Below are 23,733 nucleotides of genomic sequence, written 5' to 3'. Positions count from 1 at the left end.
TCTGATGAAACCAAAATTGAGCTTTCTGACCATCGGACTAAATGCTATGTTTGGTGTAAGCCAAGCACCACACATCAGCAAAAACACCAACCCCTACTGTGAAGCACGGTGGTGTCTGCATCATGCTGTGGGGATGCTTCACTCTAGCTGGCCCTGGAAGAGGGTAAAATGAATTCAGCAAAGTACAGGGAAATCCTGGAGGAAAATCTGATGCAGTCGGCAGGAGAACTGCGAATTGAGAGAAGATTACTTTTCCAGGAAGACAATTACCCCAAGCATAAAGCCAAAGCTACACAGGAATGGCTTAAAAACAACAAAATTAATGTCCTGGAGTGCCCAAGTCAGAGACCAGACCTCAATCCAATTGAGAATTTGTGGTTGGACTTGAAAAGGGCTGTTCACTCACGATCCCCAAGCAACCTGACAGAACTTGGGCAGTTTTGTAAAGAAGAATGGGGAAAATTTCAGTGTCCAGATTTGCAAAGCTGGGAGAGACCTATCCACACAATCTCAAGGAATCAATTATTTTATGTTTTAGATTTGTAATTAATTTAGATCACTTTGTAAAGATCTGTTTTCACTTTGACATGGAAGAGTATGTTCCTGTTGATCAGTGTCAAAAAAAGCCAAATTAAATCTGTTGTGATTCAATGTTTTAAAACAATAAAACGTGAAAACTTCCAAGGCGGGGTGTGGGTGTGGGGGGGGGAATGAATAAGCTTTGTGGGCACTGTATTTGGCTGATAAAGCTGTTTAGTATACTGGTGTCCTTCTACTCCAGTGGTCAACAACCCGTCGATCGCGATCGACTGGTCCATCTTTGAGACTTTCCCAGTAGATCCCGAGAAAAAAAAGAAAAATAAATACACAAATACCGTTGAGAGATTGTTTCCGGGTTGTGGTGTTTTAGTTCCGTTCTTTCTCCCAAGTGTGCATGCGTGTAGCTCCCCCGCCACGCAAGGTCATCAGTCGCTTAAACACAGTGACACCCAGGGATGACTGGTTGGCCTCGGGTAACCAGCCGGTGAGAAGTATCGTTGCTACCGGCCTGGAGCGGACAGATGGGCACTACCTCTAAACCTGTTTAGCACACCGAATGTTCGTGGGAACCCGGTGCTAAAATATTCGTAGACGACCTAATTCGTAAGTATCAGATAGATCCTACAAGGGGGGCGGGCGCTCACCCTGTCACACTCCTTGCTCGGTCGGTCAGTCGCTCTCTCCGGCCTGCGCCCGGCACAGGAACAGCCGCACCTGGCCAAGGCGTCTGGCAGCGTGCGGGCGGGAGGCTGTCTAATGAGGCAATGAAGCACTCAAAACTGCTTCGGTACCTTGAGCCCAAGCACTTAGAGACAAACCCATTTAGTTTTCTCAGCGGAAAAAACATGAGCAAGCGAGACAGCGGCTAAGTGCTGAGAGCCGCGAAAACTAATTTGCGGAATAGACCGGACGAAAGGAACCTGCTTCGAGTATCGCTGTATTCCCGTAGTGCTTAACCCCCCCACCGTCGACCGGTCCACAAGAATAATGTCAATATTAAACCGTTCCACGGTGCAAAAAAAGGGTGGTGACCCCTGGTGTTCATACATTATTTGTACTTCCGGGTTGCGGGGTTTTACTTCAGGTCTTTTCAGCCCCGGTGCGCATGCGTGTAACTAACCGATCTGGGGTCGATCTCGCCTTTCACTAAGGCCGAGGTAGGGGATCTTGGGCTTAAAATGGTTGGTGACCACTACACTACTCTGGTCCCAGACTCTCTCACGATAGGAGACATCGTCTCCACATCGGCATAGGAGTTATACTGTGAATGTAACCAGCAATGTCAGCACAAAGCCCTGATGCTGCTGACTGCACAGCACTCCACCTCAGCCCGCTTACCTTGATCGCTCAGGCAGGTTTTCTGGAGGTGGTTCCTGATACGACCTGGAATAGAAAGGGAGAGACGCATGACTGTCCACAGCCTGCCTCACTGGGCTTCAGATACCCCAAACTCACACAGCATGGAAGGGGGCCATTTGGCAATCTGCCCGTGTTTGGACATGGCCCTCTAAACCTCTCCAACCATGTAGTTATCCAGATGGCTTTTAAACGTTGCTAATCTGCCCATCTCAGCCACTCTGTTGTTGCAAACACACACTGCCTTTGTGTGAGGAAGGGCCCCTGATGTCCTCTTGCCTCCTATCGTAAACCTACGCTGTCTTGTTTTTGCCTACCCTTCCCTGGGGAAAGGAGTGTGTGTTCACCCTGCCTCTGCCACTCAAGATCATATCTACCTCTATCAGGTCATATCTCCCAAATAAAATTCAGCTCTGCTATCTCTCCTGGTGACTCAGGCTCCCAAATCCAGGCAAATCCTGGTAAGCGTGGACAGTGGGAGAGGGGATACAGGTAGCACAGAGATATCTTTGATAAAAATATGACATTCCACCCTCATTTTTCAAAACTACAAGGAATACAAATACAGAGCCATCAAATATTCCTCAGCCATTAACCCTTTCATACCCAGACTCATTCTCATCAACCTCTTTGGAAACCTCTGCAACGTCAGCACAGTTTTTCTCCGATATGGGTCCCAAAGCTGCTCACAGTACTCCAAACGAACAGCATTACATCATGGCTTGAATATTCTGGACCTCTTCAAATTAATATTGGGGAATCCAACACAAGTCACCCAAGTCCTTTTACAGCTCTGAGTTTTTGAATTTTCTTTGTCAGAAAATAGTCTACACTTTTACTCCTTCCAGCAAGCCGCACGGTCGTACACTTTCCTGTACTGGTTTCTATCAGCCACTTCGCCCATTCACTGAATCTGTCCAAGCCCTTCAAAACTAGCAACCCCTACACCTATCTTAATCTGCAAACTTGGCTACAAAGCTTTCCTAATATATTTCCTGAAGTTCTCCCCTCATCTGCAGACAATAACACAAACGTTGTCATGCACGCCTCCCCTCATACTGCAGAGGAAACAAAGACCCGGGACAGGATGATAATCTCTGAGAAACACAAGAATGGAAATTGAGCCCTCACACACTCGCTGCCCATCCACACTCACCTGTGCAGGAGACTCCAGCGTCCTCTGCGTGGGAGCAGTTATTCACCCCCCATGGGCTGGCAGGGCACTGGTCGAGAGCAGGCTCTGTCCCGTTACACTTCACCCCATCCAGCCAGATCTTCCCAGTGCCCTCTCCGTAGGAGGCATCTGTTGTTACCGACTCAGATGTCCCACAGTTCAAAATCCTGCAGACCAAGTCCGCTTCACTCCTATTCCAGCTCCTGCCACAGACGGTGCCCCAGGTAGAGTTATGATAGACCTCGACTCTCCCAGAGCACATGTTGTTCCCGTTCACCAGCCGGACGGGGACCGGGCCTGGAACAGATCAGGGAGAGGGGAGGGTGGTGTGGGGGGGGGGGGTTCCAGTTAGTTCACTCCTGGTAATGTACCTATTTTGCCTCAGAGTGGCCACTCGGTTCCCTCGAACAAACAATATTACAGCACACTTCACACACTTGGCCAATGATGTTAATCTCTTCCAAAATCAATCTCACGTAACCATCCATTTTTCGGTCATTCCTGTGATGTCCCTAATGTGTCTGTCTCTACCACCACCTCTGACAGCACATTTTATACATCCTCCACTCTCTGTGTAAAACCTGACCTCTGACTGCACCCCAGCCCAACCCAATACCCACCCTGTACCCTCCTCCATTACCTTAAAATTATTCCCTCATGTGAGTCATTTCTGTTCTGGGACTGTTGCCTCCCCCAGAGGGTCGTTCCTCCCATTACAGCCCGCACCAGTATGCAAAGCGGTATACACGTGGAAATCTGCAGATGCTGGAAATTTAACCAACACACACAAAATGCTGGTGGAACACAACAGGTCAGGCAGCATCTATAAGGAGCAGCACTGTCGACGTTTTGGGCCGAGACCCTTCGTCAGGACTAACTGAAAGGAAAGATAGTATGAGATTTGAAGGTAGGAGGGGGAAAGGAAAATGAGAAATGATAGGAGAAGACCGGAGGGAGTGGGGTGAAGCTGAGAGCCAGAAAGGTGTTTGGCAAAACGGATACAGATCTAGAGAAGGGAAAGGATCATGGGACGGGAGGCCTAGGGAGAAAGAAGCAGGCAGGGAAGCACCAGAGAGAGATGGAGAACAGGCAGAGTGATGGGCAGAGAGAAAAAAAAACTAAATACATGATATATATTGGTGAGACCTGAAGCAGACTGTGAGACCGTTTCGCTGAACACCAACGCTCTGTCTGCCAGAAAAAGCAGGATCTCCCAGTGGCCACACGTTTTAATTCCACGTCCCATTCCCATTCTGATATGTCTATCCACGGCCTCCTCTACTGTCAAGATGAAGCCACACTCAGGTTGGAGGAAGAACACCTTATATACCGGCTGGGTAACCTCCAACCTGATGGCATGAGCATTGACTTCTCTAACTTCTGTTAATGCCCCTCGTCCCCTTCTTACCCCATCCCTGATATATTTATTTCCCCCCTCCTTTTTTATTCTCTCTCTCTGCCCATCACTCTGCCTGTTCTCCATCTCCCTCTGGTGCTCCCCTCCCCCTTTCTTTCTCCCTCAGCCTCCCATCCCATGATCCTTTCCCTTCTCCAGCTCTGTATCCGTTTTGCCAATCACCTTTCCGGCTCTCAGCTTCACCCCACTCCCTCCGGTCTTCTCCTATCATTTCTCATTTTCCCCTCCCCCTCCTACTTTCAGATCTCTTACTATCTTCCCCTTCAGTTAGTCCTGACGAAGGGTCTCGGCCCGAAACGTCGACAGTGCTTCTCCTTATAGATGCTGCCGGGCCTGCTGTGTTCCACCAGCATTTTGTGTGTGTTGTCTGTCCTGACGAAGGGTCTCGGCCCAAAACGTCAACAGTGCTTCTCCTTATAGATGCTGCCTGGCCTGCTGTGTTCCATCAGCATTTTGTGTGTGTTGCTCCAAAGCAGAATGCTTATTATTTAACGGGACAACCACAGTGGTACACTCGCTGTCTGCCTATTCCCTTACCCTCTCCTCACAGACACCCAGGTAGGTACCTGCCTCCTGCAACTTAGGGGCTTCTATCCATCATCTCCTCATTCTCCCGTACGCACCAAAGGCCATCCAGATTCAACTCCAGTTCTTCAACGCACGACTCTCAGGAGCTGACACTCAGAGCCCGTATAGTTATCAGAGAGACTGCAGGTCTCCCAAAGTTCCCACATCTCCCATGAAGAACCCTGGCCCCATTCTCACTGTAATACTCGACAGAAATAGACCAAGAGAAAAGGAAATTTACCTCGGCCTCCACCTCTACTTACTGATTCTCATGAGCCACTCTAGCAATGTCCCTCTCCTACAATGGCCTCTTTGCTGAAACTGAACTTCTCTTTATTGGCCCTCACCACGTTCCGAATCACCTGCAGCCTGTCGAATGACTGGCCCCACTGGCTTTTTCAAAACTGCCGCTAACATCCACAGGCCAACGGATCTGCCGACCGCAATCGGGCCGAGAGGGTTAAACATGCTTGAGTTGCTCGCGACAGCATCAGAGGCCGAGGGGAGACTGACACCATCAGACAAACGAGCAGATTTAGGCCATTTGGCACATCGAGTCGGATCTGACATTCGCATGGCTGATTAATTATCTTAATCAACTGCATTCTGCCTTCTCCTCGACATCCTGATTGATCAAGAACCTATGAAACTCTGCTTCAAATATCCCCGATCACTTGGCCTCCGCATCCACTCGTGTAAATGCATTCCACAGATCCACCACGTACTTGATCAAAAACAATCTTCCTCATCTCTAAAGAGAAGTCCTTCTATTCTGAAGTTGTGCCCTCGGTGGCAATTCCCTTGACCAGCCAGACTGTTTGACGCAGACGGCTCCTCGGTAGAGATCGTTAACAGCACCAAATTTCTTGGTGTTCACCTGGCAGAGAATCTCACCTGGTCCCTCAAAGAAAGCCCAGCAGCGTCTCTACTTTCTGTGAAGGCTGAGGAAAGTCCATCTCCCACCCCCATCCTCATCACATTCTACAGGGAATCCTGTACTGAGAGCATCCTGAGCAGCTGCATCACTGCCTGGTTCAGAAATTGCACCGTCTCGGATTGCAAGACCCTGCAGCGGATAGTGAGGTCAGCTGAGAAGATCATCGGGGTCTCTCTTCCCACCATCACAGACCTTTACACTACACAAAGCAAACAGCATTATGAAGGACCCCACGCACCCCTCATACAAACTCTTCTCCCTCCTGCCATCTGGGAAAAGGCTCCGAAGCATTCGGGCTCTCAGGACCAGACTATGTAACAGTTTCTTCCCCCAAGCTATCACACTCCTCAATACCCAGAGTCTGGACTGACACCAACTTACTGTCCTCCACTGTGCCTGTTGTCTTGTTTAGTATTTATTGTGTAAAGAGGGTTTCTTCTTTTTGTTAACTAGCAGGAATGCTAATTTACTGATAACGAGAATGGTATTCCTTTGTAAACCAAATGGGGATTAATGTTCTTTCTTCTGAGTCTGTAAGCTTTTGTTGAGGGGCTTTTGGGGAGATCGGCGTGAGGGGGTCGAGAGAGAGGACGCAATGCTCTAAGCTGGGCAAGGATCGAACCCCAAAGGGGGGTCCAAGGCCGGGAGATCCTCCGGGGGGGGGATGAAGCTAGATGTGCTTGGTTGACCACTCGGAGGGTCCTGAGCTGTTTGGAGAGTCGAGGAGTTCGGAGGGTCCTGAGCTGCGAGTCGAGGAGTTCGGAGGGTCCTGAGCTGCGAGTCGAGGAGTTCGGAGGGTCCTGAGCTGCGAGTCGAGGAGTTCGGAGGGTCCTGAGCTGCGAGTCGAGGAGTTCGGAGGGGATCGAATGGTGGCCAGAAGACTTCAGTAATTGAGCTCCAACGGTTGTGCATGAAGTGGTTTGGACTTTGATAAGTTTGGCGCCTTTTCTTTATTTTTTTTCTTCATATATACTGTATCGTTATTAATCACTTAGTTATAGTAACCTTTATAAATTGTACTCATTTAATCGCATATGGTGTACTGTCTGTTTTTGGGCGAGGCGGGGACATCACACAGCATCCACACCAGCTGATTACCCAGTCTGGCGACCCAGGGGGTTACATTTTTTTTAAGTAAGTATAAATACTGTAACCCCCTGGGTCGCCTCAGGCTCGCTCAGCTCGTTCCCGTCTAGGGGGAGCAGCCTTCGGCCCCGCCAGACTGGGTCCGATCCTCGCCCAGCTTAGAGCATTGCGTCCTCTCTCTCGACCCCCTTGCGCCGATCTGCCCAAAAGCCCCTCAACAAAAGCTTACAGACAGCATTCCTGCTAGTTAACAAAAAGAAGAAACCCTCTTTACAATTGTAATGCCTGCACTGTTTTGTGCACTTTATGCAGTCCTGGGTAGGTCTTTAGTCTAGTGTAGTTTTTTTTTCTGTGCAGTTTTCACGTAGTTCAGTGTAGTTTTTGTACAGTTTCATGTAGCACCATGGTCCTGAAATGTGATGTCTGGTTTTTACTGTGTATTGTACCAGCAGTTATGGTCGAAACGACAATAAAAAGTGACGTGACTTGACCCCACTATCCCCTCACGTTTTCACAGTCTACCTCTCCACTGGTCAAGGTACAATTCAAAAATCTCAACCCGGCAACGGGACAGGGCCTCTAATTGCTGGGAGCGAGGGAAATGCTCCTCCACCCTTTAACCGTTCGGACTCTGCAGTGATTTGGACAGCCTGCACTACAATCCGACTCTCTCCCAGCACCTGCAGCTGGACCTGACAACCAGGAACCACGGAGGATCAGGACCTTGAGAAGGACAGTGATGCAGTCAGGGCAACAATCTGCTCAACACTGGAGTTCACTCAATAGCACAGCAGAGGTTTCAGTGTAAAGCACACACTCGCTGCCCACCCACACTCACCTGTGCAGGAGACTCCAGCGTCCTCTGCGTGGGAGCAGTTATTCACCCCCCATGGGCTGGCAGGGCACTGGTCGAGAGCAGGCTCTGTCCCCTTACACTTCACCCCATCCAGCCAGATCTTCCCAGTGCCCTCTCCGTAGGAGGCACCTGATGTTACCGCCTCAGATGTCCCACAGTTCAACACCTTGCAGACCACGTCCGCTGCCATTGCATTCCAGTTCCTGCCACAGACGGTGCCCCAGGTAGAGTTATGATAGACCTCGACTCTCCCAGAGCACATGTTGTTCCCGTTCACCAGCCGGACGGGGACCGGGCCTGGAACCGAGAAGAGAATGAGGTTAAAATGAGGATAACACACACAAAATGCTGGTGGAACACAGCAGGCTAGGCAGCATCTATAGGGAGAAGCACTGTCGACGTTTCGGGCCGAGACCCTTCGTCAGGACCTAAAATGAGGATTCCCATATTGTAAGCTGACAAGAGTGACGTGAGAGACTGTGCGATGGGAAATGGGGCTTGGACTGAGGGGAGAACGGGGTTCGACTGGGTGGCAGATCAGCGCTCGAGGGAAGGAACATCGAGCACAGAACAGAACAGCACAGGAACAGGCCCTTCCGACCAGCATGAAACTGCTGACCAGGATGCCAGACTGACCGATGGCAGCTGCCCACACACTCTCCATTTTCCTCAACACCAGCTTTGACATGGACCTGTCTAAATGTTTTATACACTGACGTCGTAACTGCTGACACAACCTCCCTTGGCAGTGGTTTCCAGGCAGCCACCACTGTCTGCATGAAATAACCTTCCTGATAAATCTCCTCTACACATTCCCCCTCCAGTGCCCTGTGGTATTTGACATTTCCATCCTGGGAAAAACACTCTGAACCATCTGCCCTGTCTGTGCCTCGAATCAGTGGATGAATTTACTTCAGGTCTCCCCCAAGCAACATTCCTCTCCTGCAATGGCCACTTTGCTTTATGTTTGCCTTGACCACGTTCCTAATCACCTGCAGCCTGTCGAATGACTGGCCCCACTGGCTTTTTCAAAACTGCCGCTAACATCCACAGGCCAACGGATCTGCAGACTGAAGTAGGGCCGAGAAGGTTAAACATGCTTGAATCGTTCCCCGACATAACCAGAGGCTGAGAGGAGACTTACACTATCAGACAAACGAGCAGATTTAGGCCATTTGGCACATCGAGTCAGATCTGACATTCGCATGGCAGATTAATTATCTTAATCAACCCAATTCTGTCTTCTCCCTGTAATCTTCAATGCCCTGATTGATGAAGAACCTATCAAACTCTGCTTCAAATATCCCCGATGATTTGGCCTCCACATCCGCCTGTGGCAATTAATTCCACAGATCCACCACGTACTTGCTAAAAATGTTCTTCCTCATCTCTAAAAAGACATCCTTCTGTTATGAGGTTGTGCCCTCGGTGTTAATTCCCTTAACCTCCCAGTCTCACTCCACTATCCCCTCACGTTTTCACAGTCTACATCTATCCTGGTGAAGCTCAAACCAAAAATCCCAACCCGGCAACGGGACAGGGCCTCTAATTGCTGGGAGCGAGGGAAATGCTCCTCCACCCTTTAACCGTTCCGACTCTGCAGTGATTTGGACAGCCTGCACTACAATCCGACTCTCTCCCAGCACCTGCAGCTGGACCTGACAACCAGGAACCACGGAGGATCAGGACCTTGAGAAGGACAGTGATGCAGTCAGGGCAACAATCTGCTCAACACTGGAGTTCACTCAATAGCACAGCAGAGGTTTCAGTGTAAAGCACACACTCGCTGCCCACCCACACTCACCTGTGCAGGAGACTCCAGCGTCCTGTGCGTGGGAGCAGTTATTCACCCCCCATGGGCTGGCCGGGCACTGGTCGAGAGCAGGCTCTGTCCCATTACACTTCACCCCATCCAGCCAGATCTTCCCAGTGCCCTCTCCGTAGGAGGCTTCTGTTGTTACCGACTCAGATGTCCCACAGTTCAACACCCTGCAGACCAAGTCCGCCTCACTCCTATTCCAGCTCCTGCCACAGACGGTGCCCCAGGCAGAGTTATGATAGACCTCGACTCTCCCAGAGCACATGTTGTTCCCGTTCACCAGCCGGACGGGGACCGGGCCTGAAACAGATCAGGGAGAGGGGAGGGTGGTGTGGGGTTCCAATTAGTTCACTCCTGGTACTGTAGCTATTGTGCCTCAGAGTGGCCACTCGGTTCCCTCGAACAAACAATATTACAGCACACTTCACACACTTGGCCCATGATGTTAATCTCTTCCAAGATCAATCCCAGAAAACCCTCCATTTTTCGGTCATTCCTGTGAAGTCCCTAATGTGTCTGTCTCGACCACCATCTCTGACAGCACATTCTAGACATCCTGCACTGTCTGTGTAAAACCTGACCTCTGACTACACCCCAGCCCACCCCAATACCCACCCTGTACACTCCTCCATCACCTTAAAATTATTCCCTCATGTGAGTCATTTCTGTCCTGGGATTGTTGCCTCCCCCGCAGGGTCGTTCCTCCCATTACAGCCCGCACCAGTATCCAAGGCAGAATGCTTATTACTGAGTAAACACGAGGAAATCTGCGGATGCTGGAAATTTAACCAACACACACAAAATGCTGGTGGAACACAACAGGTCAGGCAGCATCTATAAGGAGAAGCACTGTCGACGTTATGGGCTGAGACCCTTCGTCAGGACTAACTGAAAGGAAAGATAGTATGAGATTTGAAGGTAGGAGGGGGAAAGGAAAATGAGAAATGATAGGAGAAGACCGGAGGGAGTGGGGTGAAGCTGAGAGCCAGAAAGGTGATTGGCAAAACGGATACAGATCTAGAGAAGGGAAAGGATCATGGGACGGGAGGCCTAGGGAGAAAGAAGCAGGCAGGGAAGCACCAGAGAGAGATGGAGAACAGGCAGAGTGATGGGCAGAGAGAAAAAAAAACTAAATACATGATATATATTGGTGAGACCTGAAGCAGACTGTGAGACCGTTTCGCTGAACACCAACGCTCTGTCTGCCAGAGAAAGCAGGATCTCCCAGTGGCCACACGTTTTAATTCCACGTCCCATTCCCATTCTGATATGTCTATCCACGGCCTCCTCTACTGTCAAGATGAAGCCACACTCAGGTTGGAGGAAGAACACCTTGTATACCGGCTGGGTAGCCTCCAACCTGATGGCATGAACATTGACTTCTCTAACTTCTGTTAATGCCCCTCCTCCCCTTCTTACCCCATCCCTGATATATTTAGTATCTTTTTTCTCTCTGCTCATCAGTTTGCCTGTTCCCCATGTCCCTCAGCTGCTCCCCTCCCCCTTTTTTTCTCCCTAGGCCTCACGTCCAATGATCCTCAGGGGCTTCTATCCATCATCTCCTCATTCTCCCGTACGCACCAAAGGCCATCCAGATTCAACTCCAGTTCTTCAACGCACGACTCTCAGGAGCTGACACTCAGAGCCCGTATAGTTATCAGAGAGACTGCAGGTCTCCCAAAGTTCCCACATCTCCCATGAAGAACACACCACTGACCCTGGCCCCATTCTCACTGTAATACTCGACAGAAGTAGACCAAGAGAAAAGGAAATTTACCTCGGCCTCCACCTCTACTTACTGAGCCTCATGAGCCACTCTAGCAATGTCCCTCTCCTACAATGGCCTCTTTGCTGAAACTGAACTTCTCTTTATTGGCCCTCACCACGTTCCGAATCACCTGCAGCCTGTCGAAAGACTGGCCCCACTGGCTTTTTCAAAACTGCCGCTAACATCCACAGGCCAACGGATCTGCCGACCGCAATCGGGCCGAGAGGGTTAAACATGCTTGAGTTGCTCGCGACAGCATCAGAGGCCGAGGGGAGACTGACACCATCAGACAAACGAGCAGATTTAGGCCATTTGGCACATCGAGTCCGATCTGAAATTCGCATGGCTGATTAATTATCCTTCTCAAACCCATTCTGCATTCTCCCTGTAATCTTTAAAGCCCTTATTAATGAAATATAAACAATGACTTGGCCTTCACAGCAGCTCATGACAATGAATTCCACAGAACCACCACGTACTTGATGAAAAATATTCTTCCTCATCTCTGAACAGACATCCATCTATTCTGAGGTTGTGCCCTAGGTGGCAATTACCTTGAACGCCCAGAGTGACCCCACTATCCCCTCACGTTTTCACAGTCTATATCCCGGTCAAGGTCAATCCAAAAATCCCAACCCGGCAACGGGACAGGGCCTCTAATTGCTGGGAGCGAGGGAAATGCTCCTCCACCCTTTAACCGTTCGGACTCTGCAGTGATTTGGACAGCCTGCACTACAATCCGACTCTCTCCCAGCACCTGCAGCTGGACCTGACAACCAGGAACCACGGAGGATCAGGACCTTGAGAAGGACAGTGATGCAGTCAGGGCAACAATCTGCTCAACACTGGAGTTCACTCAATAGCACAGCAGAGGTTTCAGTGTAAAGCACACACTCGCTGCCCACCCACACTCACCTGTGCAGGAGACTCCAGCGTCCTGTGCGTGGGAGCAGTTATTCACCCCCCATGGGCTGGCAGGGCACTGGTCGAGAGCAGGCTCTGTCCCCTTACACTTCACCCCATCCAGCCAGATCTTCCCAGTGCCCTCTCCGTAGGAGGCATCTGTTGTTACCGACTCAGATGTCCCACAGTTCAAAATCCTGCAGACCACGTCTGCCGCCATCTTATTCCAGCTCCTGCCACAGACGGTGCCCCAGGTAGAGTTATGGTAGACCTCGACTCTCCCAGAGCACATGTTGTTCCCGTTCACCAGCCGGACGGGGACCGGGCCTGGAACCGAGAAGAGAATGAGGTTAAAATGAGGATAACACACACAAAATGCTGGTGGAACACAGCAGGCTAGGCAGCATCTATAGGGAGAAGCACTGTCGACGTTTCCGGCCGAGACCCTTCGTCAGGACCTAAAATGAGGATTCCCATATTGTAAGATGACAAGAGTGACGTGAGAGACTGTGCGATGGGAAATGGGGCTTGGACTGAGGGGAGAACGGGGTTCGACTGGGTGGCAGATCAGCGCTCGAGGGAAGGAACATCGAGCACAGAACAGCACAGGAACAGGCCCTTCCGACCAGCATGAAACTGCTGACCAGGATGCCAGACTGACCGATGGCAGCTGCCCACACACTCTCCATTTTCCTCAACACCAGCTTTGACATGGACCTGTCTAAATGTTTTATACACTGACGTCGTAACTGCTGACACAACCTCCCTTGGCAGTGGTTTCCAGGCAGCCACCACTGTCTGCATGAAATAACCTTCCTGATAAATCTCCTCTACACATTCCCCCTCCAGTGCCCTGTGGTATTTGACATTTCCATCCTGGGAAAAACACTCTGAACCATCTGCCCTGTCTGTGCCTCGAATCAGTGGATGAATTTACTTCAGGTCTCCCCCAAGCAACATTCCTCTCCTGCAATGGCCACTTTGCTTTATTTTTGCCTTGACCACGTTCCTAATCACCTGCAGCCTGTCGAATGACTGGCCCCACTGGCTTTTTCAAAACTGCCGCTAACATCCACAGGCCAACGGATCTGCTGACTGAAGTAGGGCCGAGAAGGTTAAACATGCTTGAATCGTTCCCCGACATAACCAGAGGCTGAGAGGAGACTTACACCATCAGACAAACGAGCAGATTTAGGCCATTTGGCACATCGAGTCAGATCTGACATTCGCATGGCAGATTAATTATCTTAATCAACCCAATTCTGTCTTCTCCCTGTAATCTTCAATGCCCTGATTGATGAAGAACCTATCAAACTCTGCTTCAAATATCCCCGATGATTTGGCCTCCACATCCGCCTGTGGCAATTAATTCCACAGATCCACCACGTACTTGCTAAAAATGTTCTTCCTCATCTCTAAAAAGACATCCTTCTGTTATGAGGTTGTGCCCTCGGTGTTAATTCCCTTAACCTCCCAGTCTCACCCCACTATCCCCTCACGTTTTCACAGTCTACATCTATCCTGGTGAAGCTCAATCCAAAAATCCCAACCCGGCAACGGGACAGGGCCTCTAATTGCTGGGAGCGAGGGAAATGCTCCTCCACCCTTTAACCGTTCGGACTCTGCAGTGATTTGGACAGCCTGCACTACAATCCGACTCTCTCCCAGCACCTGCAGCTGGACCTGACAACCAGGAACCACGGAGGATCAGGACCTTGAGAAGGACAGTGATGCAGTCAGGGCAACAATCTGCTCAACACTGGAGTTCACTCAATAGCACAGCAGAGGTTTCAGTGTAAAGCACACACTCGCTGCCCACCCACACTCACCTGTGCAGGAGACTCCAGCGTCCTGTGCGTGGGAGCAGTTATTCACCCCCCATGGGCTGGCCGGGCACTGGTCGAGAGCAGGCTCTGTCCCATTACACTTCACCCCATCCAGCCAGATCTTCCCAGTGCCCTCTCCGTAGGAGGCTTCTGTTGTTACCGACTCAGATGTCCCACAGTTCAACACCCTGCAGACCAAGTCCGCCTCACTCCTATTCCAGCTCCTGCCACAGACGGTGCCCCAGGCAGAGTTATGATAGACCTCGACTCTCCCAGAGCACATGTTGTTCCCGTTCACCAGCCGGACGGGGACCGGGCCTGAAACAGATCAGGGAGAGGGGAGGGTGGTGTGGGGTTCCAATTAGTTCACTCCTGGTACTGTAGCTATTGTGCCTCAGAGTGGCCACTCGGTTCCCTCGAACAAACAATATTACAGCACACTTCACACACTTGGCCCATGATGTTAATCTCTTCCAAGATCAATCCCAGAAAACCCTCCATTTTTCGGTCATTCCTGTGAAGTCCCTAATGTGTCTGTCTCGACCACCATCTCTGACAGCACATTCTAGACATCCTGCACTGTCTGTGTAAAACCTGACCTCTGACTACACCCCAGCCCACCCCAATACCCACCCTGTACACTCCTCCATCACCTTAAAATTATTCCCTCATGTGAGTCATTTCTGTCCTGGGATTGTTGCCTCCCCCGCAGGGTCGTTCCTCCCATTACAGCCCGCACCAGTATCCAAGGCAGAATGCTTATTACTGAGTAAACACGAGGAAATCTGCGGATGCTGGAAATTTAACCAACACACACAAAATGCTGGTGGAACACAACAGGTCAGGCAGCATCTATAAGGAGAAGCACTGTCGACGTTTTGGGCTGAGACCCTTCGTCAGGACTAACTGAAAGGAAAGATAGTATGAGATTTGAAGGTAGGAGGGGGAAAGGAAAATGAGAAATGATAGGAGAAGACCGGAGGGAGTGGGGTGAAGCTGAGAGCCAGAAAGGTGATTGGCAAAACGGATACAGATCTAGAGAAGGGAAAGGATCATGGGACGGGAGGCCTAGGGAGAAAGAAGCAGGCAGGGAAGCACCAGAGAGAGATGGAGAACAGGCAGAGTGATGGGCAGAGAGAAAAAAAAACTAAATACATGATATATATTGGTGAGACCTGAAGCAGACTGTGAGACCGTTTCGCTGAACACCAACGCTCTGTCTGCCAGAGAAAGCAGGATCTCCCAGTGGCCACACGTTTTAATTCCACGTCCCATTCCCATTCTGATATGTCTATCCACGGCCTCCTCTACTGTCAAGATGAAGCCACACTCAGGTTGGAGGAAGAACACCTTGTATACCGGCTGGGTAGCCTCCAACCTGATGGCATGAACATTGACTTCTCTAACTTCTGTTAATGCCCCTCCTCCCCTTCTTACCCCATCCCTGATATATTTAGTATCTTTTTTCTCTCTGCTCATCAGTTTGCCTGTTCCCCATGTCCCTCAGCTGCTCCCCTCCCCCTTTTTTTCTCCCTAGGCCTCACGTCCAATGATCCTCAGGGGCTTCTATCCATCATCTCCTCATTCTCCCGTACGCACCAAAGGCCATCCAGATTCAACTCCAGTTCTTCAACGCACGACTCTCAGGAGCTGACACTCAGAGCCCGTATAGTTATCAGAGAGACTGCAGGTCTCCCAAAGTTCCCACATCTCCCATGAAGAACACACCACTGACCCTGGCCCCATTCTCACTGTAATACTCGACAGAAGTAGACCAAGAGAAAAGGAAATTTACCTCGGCCTCCACCTCTACTTACTGAGCCTCATGAGCCACTCTAGCAATGTCCCTCTCCTACAATGGCCTCTTTGCTGAAACTGAACTTCTCTTTATTGGCCCTCACCACGTTCCGAATCACCTGCAGCCTGTCGAAAGACTGGCCCCACTGGCTTTTTCAAAACTGCCGCTAACATCCACAGGCCAACGGATCTGCCGACCGCAATCGGGCCGAGAGGGTTAAACATGCTTGAGTTGCTCGCGACAACATCAGAGGCCGAGGGGAGACTGACACCATCAGACAAACGAGCAGATTTAGGCCATTTGGCACATCGAGTCCGATCTGAAATTCGCATGGCTGATTAATTATCCTTCTCAAACCCATTCTGCATTCTCCCTGTAATCTTTAAAGCCCTTATTAATGAAATATAAACAATGACTTGGCCTTCACAGCAGCTCATGACAATGAATTCCACAGAACCACCACGTACTTGATGAAAAATATTCTTCCTCATCTCTGAACAGACATCCATCTATTCTGAGGTTGTGCCCTAGGTGGCAATTACCTTGAACGCCCAGAGTGACCCCACTATCCCCTCACGTTTTCACAGTCTATATCCCGGTCAAGGTCAATCCAAAAATCCCAACCGGGCAACGGGACAGGGCCTCTAATTGCTGGGAGCGAGGGAAATGCTCCTCCACCCTTTAACCGTTCGGACTCTGCAGTGATTTGGACAGCCTGCACTACAATCCGACTCTCTCCCAGCACCTGCAGCTGGACCTGACAACCAGGAACCACGGAGGATCAGGACCTTGAGAAGGACAGTGATGCAGTCAGGGCAACAATCTGCTCAACACTGGAGTTCACTCAATAGCACAGCAGAGGTTTCAGTGTAAAGCACACACTCGCTGCCCACCCACACTCACCTGTGCAGGAGACTCCAGCGTCCTGTGCGTGGGAGCAGTTATTCACCCCCCATGGGCTGGCAGGGCACTGGTCGAGAGCAGGCTCTGTCCCCTTACACTTCACCCCATCCAGCCAGATCTTCCCAGTGCCCTCTCCGTAGGAGGCATCTGTTGTTACCGACTCAGATGTCCCACAGTTCAAAATCCTGCAGACCACGTCTGCCGCCATCTTATTCCAGCTCCTGCCACAGACGGTGCCCCAGGTAGAGTTATGGTAGACCTCGACTCTCCCAGAGCACATGTTGTTCCCGTTCACCAGCCGGACGGGGACCGGGCCTGGAACCGAGAAGAGAATGAGGTTAAAATGAGGATAACACACACAAAATGCTGGTGGAACACAGCAGGCTAGGCAGCATCTATAGGGAGAAGCACTGTCGACGTTTCCGGCCGAGACCCTTCGTCAGGACCTAAAATGAGGATTCCCATATTGTAAGATGACAAGAGTGACGTGAGAGACTGTGCGATGGGAAATGGGGCTTGGACTGAGGGGAGAACGGGGTTCGACTGGGTGGCAGATCAGCGCTCGAGGGAAGGAACATCGAGCACAGAACAGCACAGGAACAGGCCCTTCCGACCAGCATGAAACTGCTGACCAGGATGCCAGACTGACCGATGGCAGCTGCCCACACACTCTCCATTTTCCTCAACACCAGCTTTGACATGGACCTGTCTAAATGTTTTATACACTGACGTCGTAACTGCTGACACAACCTCCCTTGGCAGTGGTTTCCAGGCAGCCACCACTGTCTGCATGAAATAACCTTCCTGATAAATCTCCTCTACACATTCCCCCTCCAGTGCCCTGTGGTATTTGACATTTCCATCCTGGGAAAAACACTCTGAACCATCTGCCCTGTCTGTGCCTCGAATCAGTGGATGAATTTACTTCAGGTCTCCCCCAAGCAACATTCCTCTCCTGCAATGGCCACTTTGCTTTATTTTTGCCTTGACCACGTTCCTAATCACCTGCAGCCTGTCGAATGACTGGCCCCACTGGCTTTTTCAAAACTGCCGCTAACATCCACAGGCCAACGGATCTGCTGACTGAAGTAGGGCCGAGAAGGTTAAACATGCTTGAATCGTTCCCCGACATAACCAGAGGCTGAGAGGAGACTTACACCATCAGACAAACGAGCAGATTTAGGCCATTTGGCACATCGAGTCAGATCTGACATTCGCATGGCAGATTAATTATCTTAATCAACCCAATTCTGTCTTCTCCCTGTAATCTTCAATGCCCTGATTGATGAAGAACCTATCAAACTCTGCTTCAAATATCCCCGATGATTTGGCCTCCACATCCGCCTGTGGCAATTAATTCCACAGATCCACCACGTACTTGCTAAAAATGTTCTTCCTCATCTCTAAAAAGACATCCTTCTGTTATGAGGTTGTGCCCTCGGTGTTAATTCCCTTAACCTCCCAGTCTCACCCCACTATCCCCTCACGTTTTCACAGTCTACATCTATCCTGGTGAAGCTCAATCCAAAAATCCCAACCCGGCAACGGGACAGGGCCTCTAATTGCTGGGAGCGAGGGAAATGCTCCTCCACCCTTTAACCGTTCGGACTCTGCAGTGATTTGGACAGCCTGCACTACAATCCGACTCTCTCCCAGCACCTGCAGCTGGACCTGACAACCAGGAACCACGGAGGATCAGGACCTTGAGAAGGACAGTGATGCAGTCAGGGCAACAATCTGCTCAACACTGGAGTTCACTCAATAGCACAGCAGAGGTTTCAGTGTAAAGCACACACTCGCTGCCCACCCACACTCACCTGTGCAGGAGACTCCAGCGTCCTGTGCGTGGGAGCAGTTATTCACCCCCCATGGGCTGGCCGGGCACTGGTCGAGAGCAGGCTCTGTCCCATTACACTTCACCCCATCCAGCCAGATCTTCCCAGTGCCCTCTCCGTAGGAGGCTTCTGTTGTTACCGACTCAGATGTCCCACAGTTCAACACCCTGCAGACCAAGTCCGCCTCACTCCTATTCCAGCTCCTGCCACAGACGGTGCCCCAGGCAGAGTTATGATAGACCTCGACTCTCCCAGAGCACATGTTGTTCCCGTTCACCAGCCGGACGGGGACCGGGCCTGAAACAGATCAGGGAGAGGGGAGGGTGGTGTGGGGTTCCAATTAGTTCACTCCTGGTACTGTAGCTATTGTGCCTCAGAGTGGCCACTCGGTTCCCTCGAACAAACAATATTACAGCACACTTCACACACTTGGCCCATGATGTTAATCTCTTCCAAGATCAATCCCAGAAAACCCTCCATTTTTCGGTCATTCCTGTGAAGTCCCTAATGTGTCTGTCTCGACCACCATCTCTGACAGCACATTCTAGACATCCTGCACTGTCTGTGTAAAACCTGACCTCTGACTACACCCCAGCCCACCCCAATACCCACCCTGTACACTCCTCCATCACCTTAAAATTATTCCCTCATGTGAGTCATTTCTGTCCTGGGATTGTTGCCTCCCCCGCAGGGTCGTTCCTCCCATTACAGCCCGCACCAGTATCCAAGGCAGAATGCTTATTACTGAGTAAACACGAGGAAATCTGCGGATGCTGGAAATTTAACCAACACACACAAAATGCTGGTGGAACACAACAGGTCAGGCAGCATCTATAAGGAGAAGCACTGTCGACGTTTTGGGCTGAGACCCTTCGTCAGGACTAACTGAAAGGAAAGATAGTATGAGATTTGAAGGTAGGAGGGGGAAAGGAAAATGAGAAATGATAGGAGAAGACCGGAGGGAGTGGGGTGAAGCTGAGAGCCAGAAAGGTGATTGGCAAAACGGATACAGATCTAGAGAAGGGAAAGGATCATGGGACGGGAGGCCTAGGGAGAAAGAAGCAGGCAGGGAAGCACCAGAGAGAGATGGAGAACAGGCAGAGTGATGGGCAGAGAGAAAAAAAAACTAAATACATGATATATATTGGTGAGACCTGAAGCAGACTGTGAGACCGTTTCGCTGAACACCAACGCTCTGTCTGCCAGAGAAAGCAGGATCTCCCAGTGGCCACACGTTTTAATTCCACGTCCCATTCCCATTCTGATATGTCTATCCACGGCCTCCTCTACTGTCAAGATGAAGCCACACTCAGGTTGGAGGAAGAACACCTTGTATACCGGCTGGGTAGCCTCCAACCTGATGGCATGAACATTGACTTCTCTAACTTCTGTTAATGCCCCTCCTCCCCTTCTTACCCCATCCCTGATATATTTAGTATCTTTTTTCTCTCTGCTCATCAGTTTGCCTGTTCCCCATGTCCCTCAGCTGCTCCCCTCCCCCTTTTTTTCTCCCTAGGCCTCACGTCCAATGATCCTTAGGGGCTTCTATCCATCATCTCCTCATTCTCCCGTACGCACCAAAGGCCATCCAGATTCAACTCCAGTTCTTCAACGCACGACTCTCAGGAGCTGACACTCAGAGCCCGTATAGTTATCAGAGAGACTGCAGGTCTCCCAAAGTTCCCACATCTCCCATGAAGAACACACCACTGACCCTGGCCCCATTCTCACTGTAATACTCGACAGAAGTAGACCAAGAGAAAAGGAAATTTACCTCGGCCTCCACCTCTACTTACTGATTCTCATGAGCCACTCTAGCAATGTCCCTCTCCTACAATGGCCTCTTTGCTGAAACTGAACTTCTCTTTATTGGCCCTCACCACGTTCCGAATCACCTGCAGCCTGTCGAATGACTGGCCCCACTGGCTTTTTCAAAACTGCCGCTAACATCCACAGGCCAACGGATCTGCCGACCGCAATCGGGCCGAGAGGGTTAAACATGCTTGAGTTGCTCGCGACAACATCAGAGGCCGAGGGGAGACTGACACCATCAGACAAACGAGCAGATTTAGGCCATTTGGCACATCGAGTCCGATCTGAAATTCGCATGGCTGATTAATTATCCTTCTCAAACCCATTCTGCATTCTCCCTGTAATCTTTAAAGCCCTTATTAATGAAATATAAACAATGACTTGGCCTTCACAGCAGCTCATGACAATGAATTCCACAGAACCACCACGTACTTGATGAAAAATATTCTTCCTCATCTCTGAACAGACATCCATCTATTCTGAGGTTGTGCCCTAGGTGGCAATTACCTTGAACGCCCAGCGTGACCCCACTATCCCCTCACCTTTTCACAGTCTACATCTATCCTGGTCAAGGTCAATCCAAAAATCCCAACCCGGCAACGGGACAGGGCCTCTAATTGCTGGGAGCGAGGGAAATGCTCCTCCACCCTTTAACCGTTCGGACTCTGCAGTGATTTGGACAGCCTGCACTACAATCCGACTCTCTCCCAGCACCTGCAGCTGGACCTGACAACCAGGAACCACGGAGGATCAGGACCTTGAGAAGGACAGTGATGCAGTCAGGGCAACAATCTGCTCAACACTGGAGTTCACTCAATAGCACAGCAGAGGTTTCAGTGTAAAGCACACACTCGCTGCCCACCCACACTCACCTGTGCAGGAGACTCCAGCGTCCTCTGCGTGGGAGCAGTTATTCACCCCCCATGGGCTGGCCGGGCACTGGTCGAGAGCAGGCTCTGTCCCCTTACACTTCACCCCATCCAGCCAGATCTTCCCAGTGCCCTCTCCGTAGGAGGCATCTGTTGTTACCGACTCAGATGTCCCACAGTTCAAAATCCTGCAGACCACGTCTGCCGCCATCTTATTCCAGCTCCTGCCACAGACGGTGCCCCAGGTAGAGTTATGATAGACCTCGACTCTTCCAGAGCACATGTTGTTCCCGTTCACCAGCCGGACGGGGACCGGGCCTGGAACCGAGAAGAGAATGAGGTTAAAATGAGGATAACACACACAAAATGCTGGTGGAACACCGCAGGCTAGGCAGAATCTATAGGGAGAAGCACTGTCGACGTTTCGGGCCGAGACCCTTCGTCAGGACCTAAAATGAGGATTCCCATATTGTAAGATGACAAGAGTGACGTGAGAGACTGTGCGATGGGAAATGGGGCTTGGACTGAGGGGAGAACGGGGTTCGACTGGGTGGGAGATCAGCGCTCGAGGGAAGGAACATTGAGCACAGAACAGAACAGCACAGGAACAGGCCCTTCCGACCAGCATGAAACTGCTGACCAGGATGCCAGACTGACCGATGGCAGCTGCCCACACACTCTCCATTTTCCTCAACACCAGCTTTGACATGGACCTGTCTAAATGTTTTATACACTGACGTCGTAACTGCTGACACAACCTCCCTTGGCAGTGGTTTCCAGGCAGCCACCACTGTCTGCATGAAATAACCTTCCTGATAAATCTCCTCTACACATTCCCCCTCCAGTGCCCTGTGGTATTTGACATTTCCATCTTGGGAAAAACACTCTGAACCATCTGTCCTGTCTGTGCCTCGAATCAGTGGATGAATTTACTTCAGGTCTCCCCCAAGCAACATTCCTCTCCTGCAATGGCCACTTTGCTTTATTTTTGCCTTGACCACGTTCCTAATCACCTGCAGCCTGTCGAATGACTGGCCCCACTGGCTTTTTCAAAACTGCCGCTAACATCCACAGGCCAACGGATCTGCTGACTGAAGTAGGGCCGAGAAGGTTAAACATGCTTGAATCGTTCCCCGACATAACCAGAGGCTGAGAGGAGACTTACACCATCAGACAAACGAGCAGATTTAGGCCATTTGGCACATCGAGTCAGATCTGACATTCGCATGGCAGATTAATTATCTTAATCAACCCAATTCTGTCTTCTCCCTGTAATCTTCAATGCCCTGATTGATGAAGAACCTATCAAACTCTGCTTCAAATATCCCCGATGATTTGGCCTCCACATCCGCCTGTGGCAATTAATTCCACAGATCCACCACGTACTTGCTAAAAATGTTCTTCCTCATCTCTAAAAAGACATCCTTCTGTTATGAGGTTGTGCCCTCGGTGTTAATTCCCTTAACCTCCCAGTCTCACCCCACTATCCCCTCACGTTTTCACAGTCTACCTCTATCCTGGTGAAGCTCAAACCAAAAATCCCAACCCGGCAACGGGACAGGGCCTCTAATTGCTGGGAGCGAGGGAAATGCTCCTCCACCCTTTAACCGTTCCGACTCTGCAGTGATTTGGACAGCCTGCACTACAATCCGACTCTCTCCCAGCACCTGCAGCTGGACCTGACAACCAGGAACCACGGAGGATCAGGACCTTGAGAAGGACAGTGATGCAGTCAGGGCAACAATCTGCTCAACACTGGAGTTCACTCAATAGCACAGCAGAGGTTTCAGTGTAAAGCACACACTCGCTGCCCACCCACACTCACCTGTGCAGGAGACTCCAGCGTCCTGTGCGTGGGAGCAGTTATTCACCCCCCATGGGCTGGCCGGGCACTGGTCGAGAGCAGGCTCTGTCCCATTACACTTCACCCCATCCAGCCAGATCTTCCCAGTGCCCTCTCCGTAGGAGGCTTCTGTTGTTACCGACTCAGATGTCCCACAGTTCAACACCCTGCAGACCAAGTCCGCCTCACTCCTATTCCAGCTCCTGCCACAGACGGTGCCCCAGGCAGAGTTATGATAGACCTCGACTCTCCCAGAGCACATGTTGTTCCCGTTCACCAGCCGGACGGGGACCGGGCCTGAAACAGATCAGGGAGAGGGGAGGGTGGTGTGGGGTTCCAATTAGTTCACTCCTGGTACTGTAGCTATTGTGCCTCAGAGTGGCCACTCGGTTCCCTCGAACAAACAATATTACAGCACACTTCA

At 50.7% G+C, this 23,733-nt stretch overlaps 1 protein-coding gene across 1 annotated transcript in view; it reads right to left on the bottom strand.

The window, feature by feature from the left end:
- LOC132390613 (deleted in malignant brain tumors 1 protein-like) overlaps window positions 1-23,733 on the bottom strand; it is a 52,151-nt gene that overhangs the window by 18,537 nt on the left and 9,881 nt on the right. Inside the window, exons 3-12 of the mRNA XM_059963213.1 lie at window positions 23,292-23,606; window positions 21,470-21,784; window positions 18,768-19,082; window positions 16,951-17,265; window positions 14,253-14,567; window positions 12,436-12,750; window positions 9,738-10,052; window positions 7,916-8,230; window positions 3,053-3,367; window positions 1,879-1,923 (exon numbers count right to left, since the gene is read on the bottom strand). Coding sequence (XP_059819196.1) covers window positions 1,879-1,923; window positions 3,053-3,367; window positions 7,916-8,230; window positions 9,738-10,052; window positions 12,436-12,750; window positions 14,253-14,567; window positions 16,951-17,265; window positions 18,768-19,082; window positions 21,470-21,784; window positions 23,292-23,606 — 2,880 coding nt within the window. The remainder of the gene's footprint in view (window positions 1-1,878; window positions 1,924-3,052; window positions 3,368-7,915; window positions 8,231-9,737; window positions 10,053-12,435; window positions 12,751-14,252; window positions 14,568-16,950; window positions 17,266-18,767; window positions 19,083-21,469; window positions 21,785-23,291; window positions 23,607-23,733) is intronic.

Source organism: Hypanus sabinus, unplaced genomic scaffold (genome assembly GCF_030144855.1).
Source record: "Hypanus sabinus isolate sHypSab1 unplaced genomic scaffold, sHypSab1.hap1 scaffold_986, whole genome shotgun sequence".
Taxonomy (NCBI): domain Eukaryota; kingdom Metazoa; phylum Chordata; class Chondrichthyes; order Myliobatiformes; family Dasyatidae; genus Hypanus; species Hypanus sabinus.
Note: the sequence above shows the minus strand (reverse complement) of the source record. Positions and strands in the feature narration are given on the sequence as shown.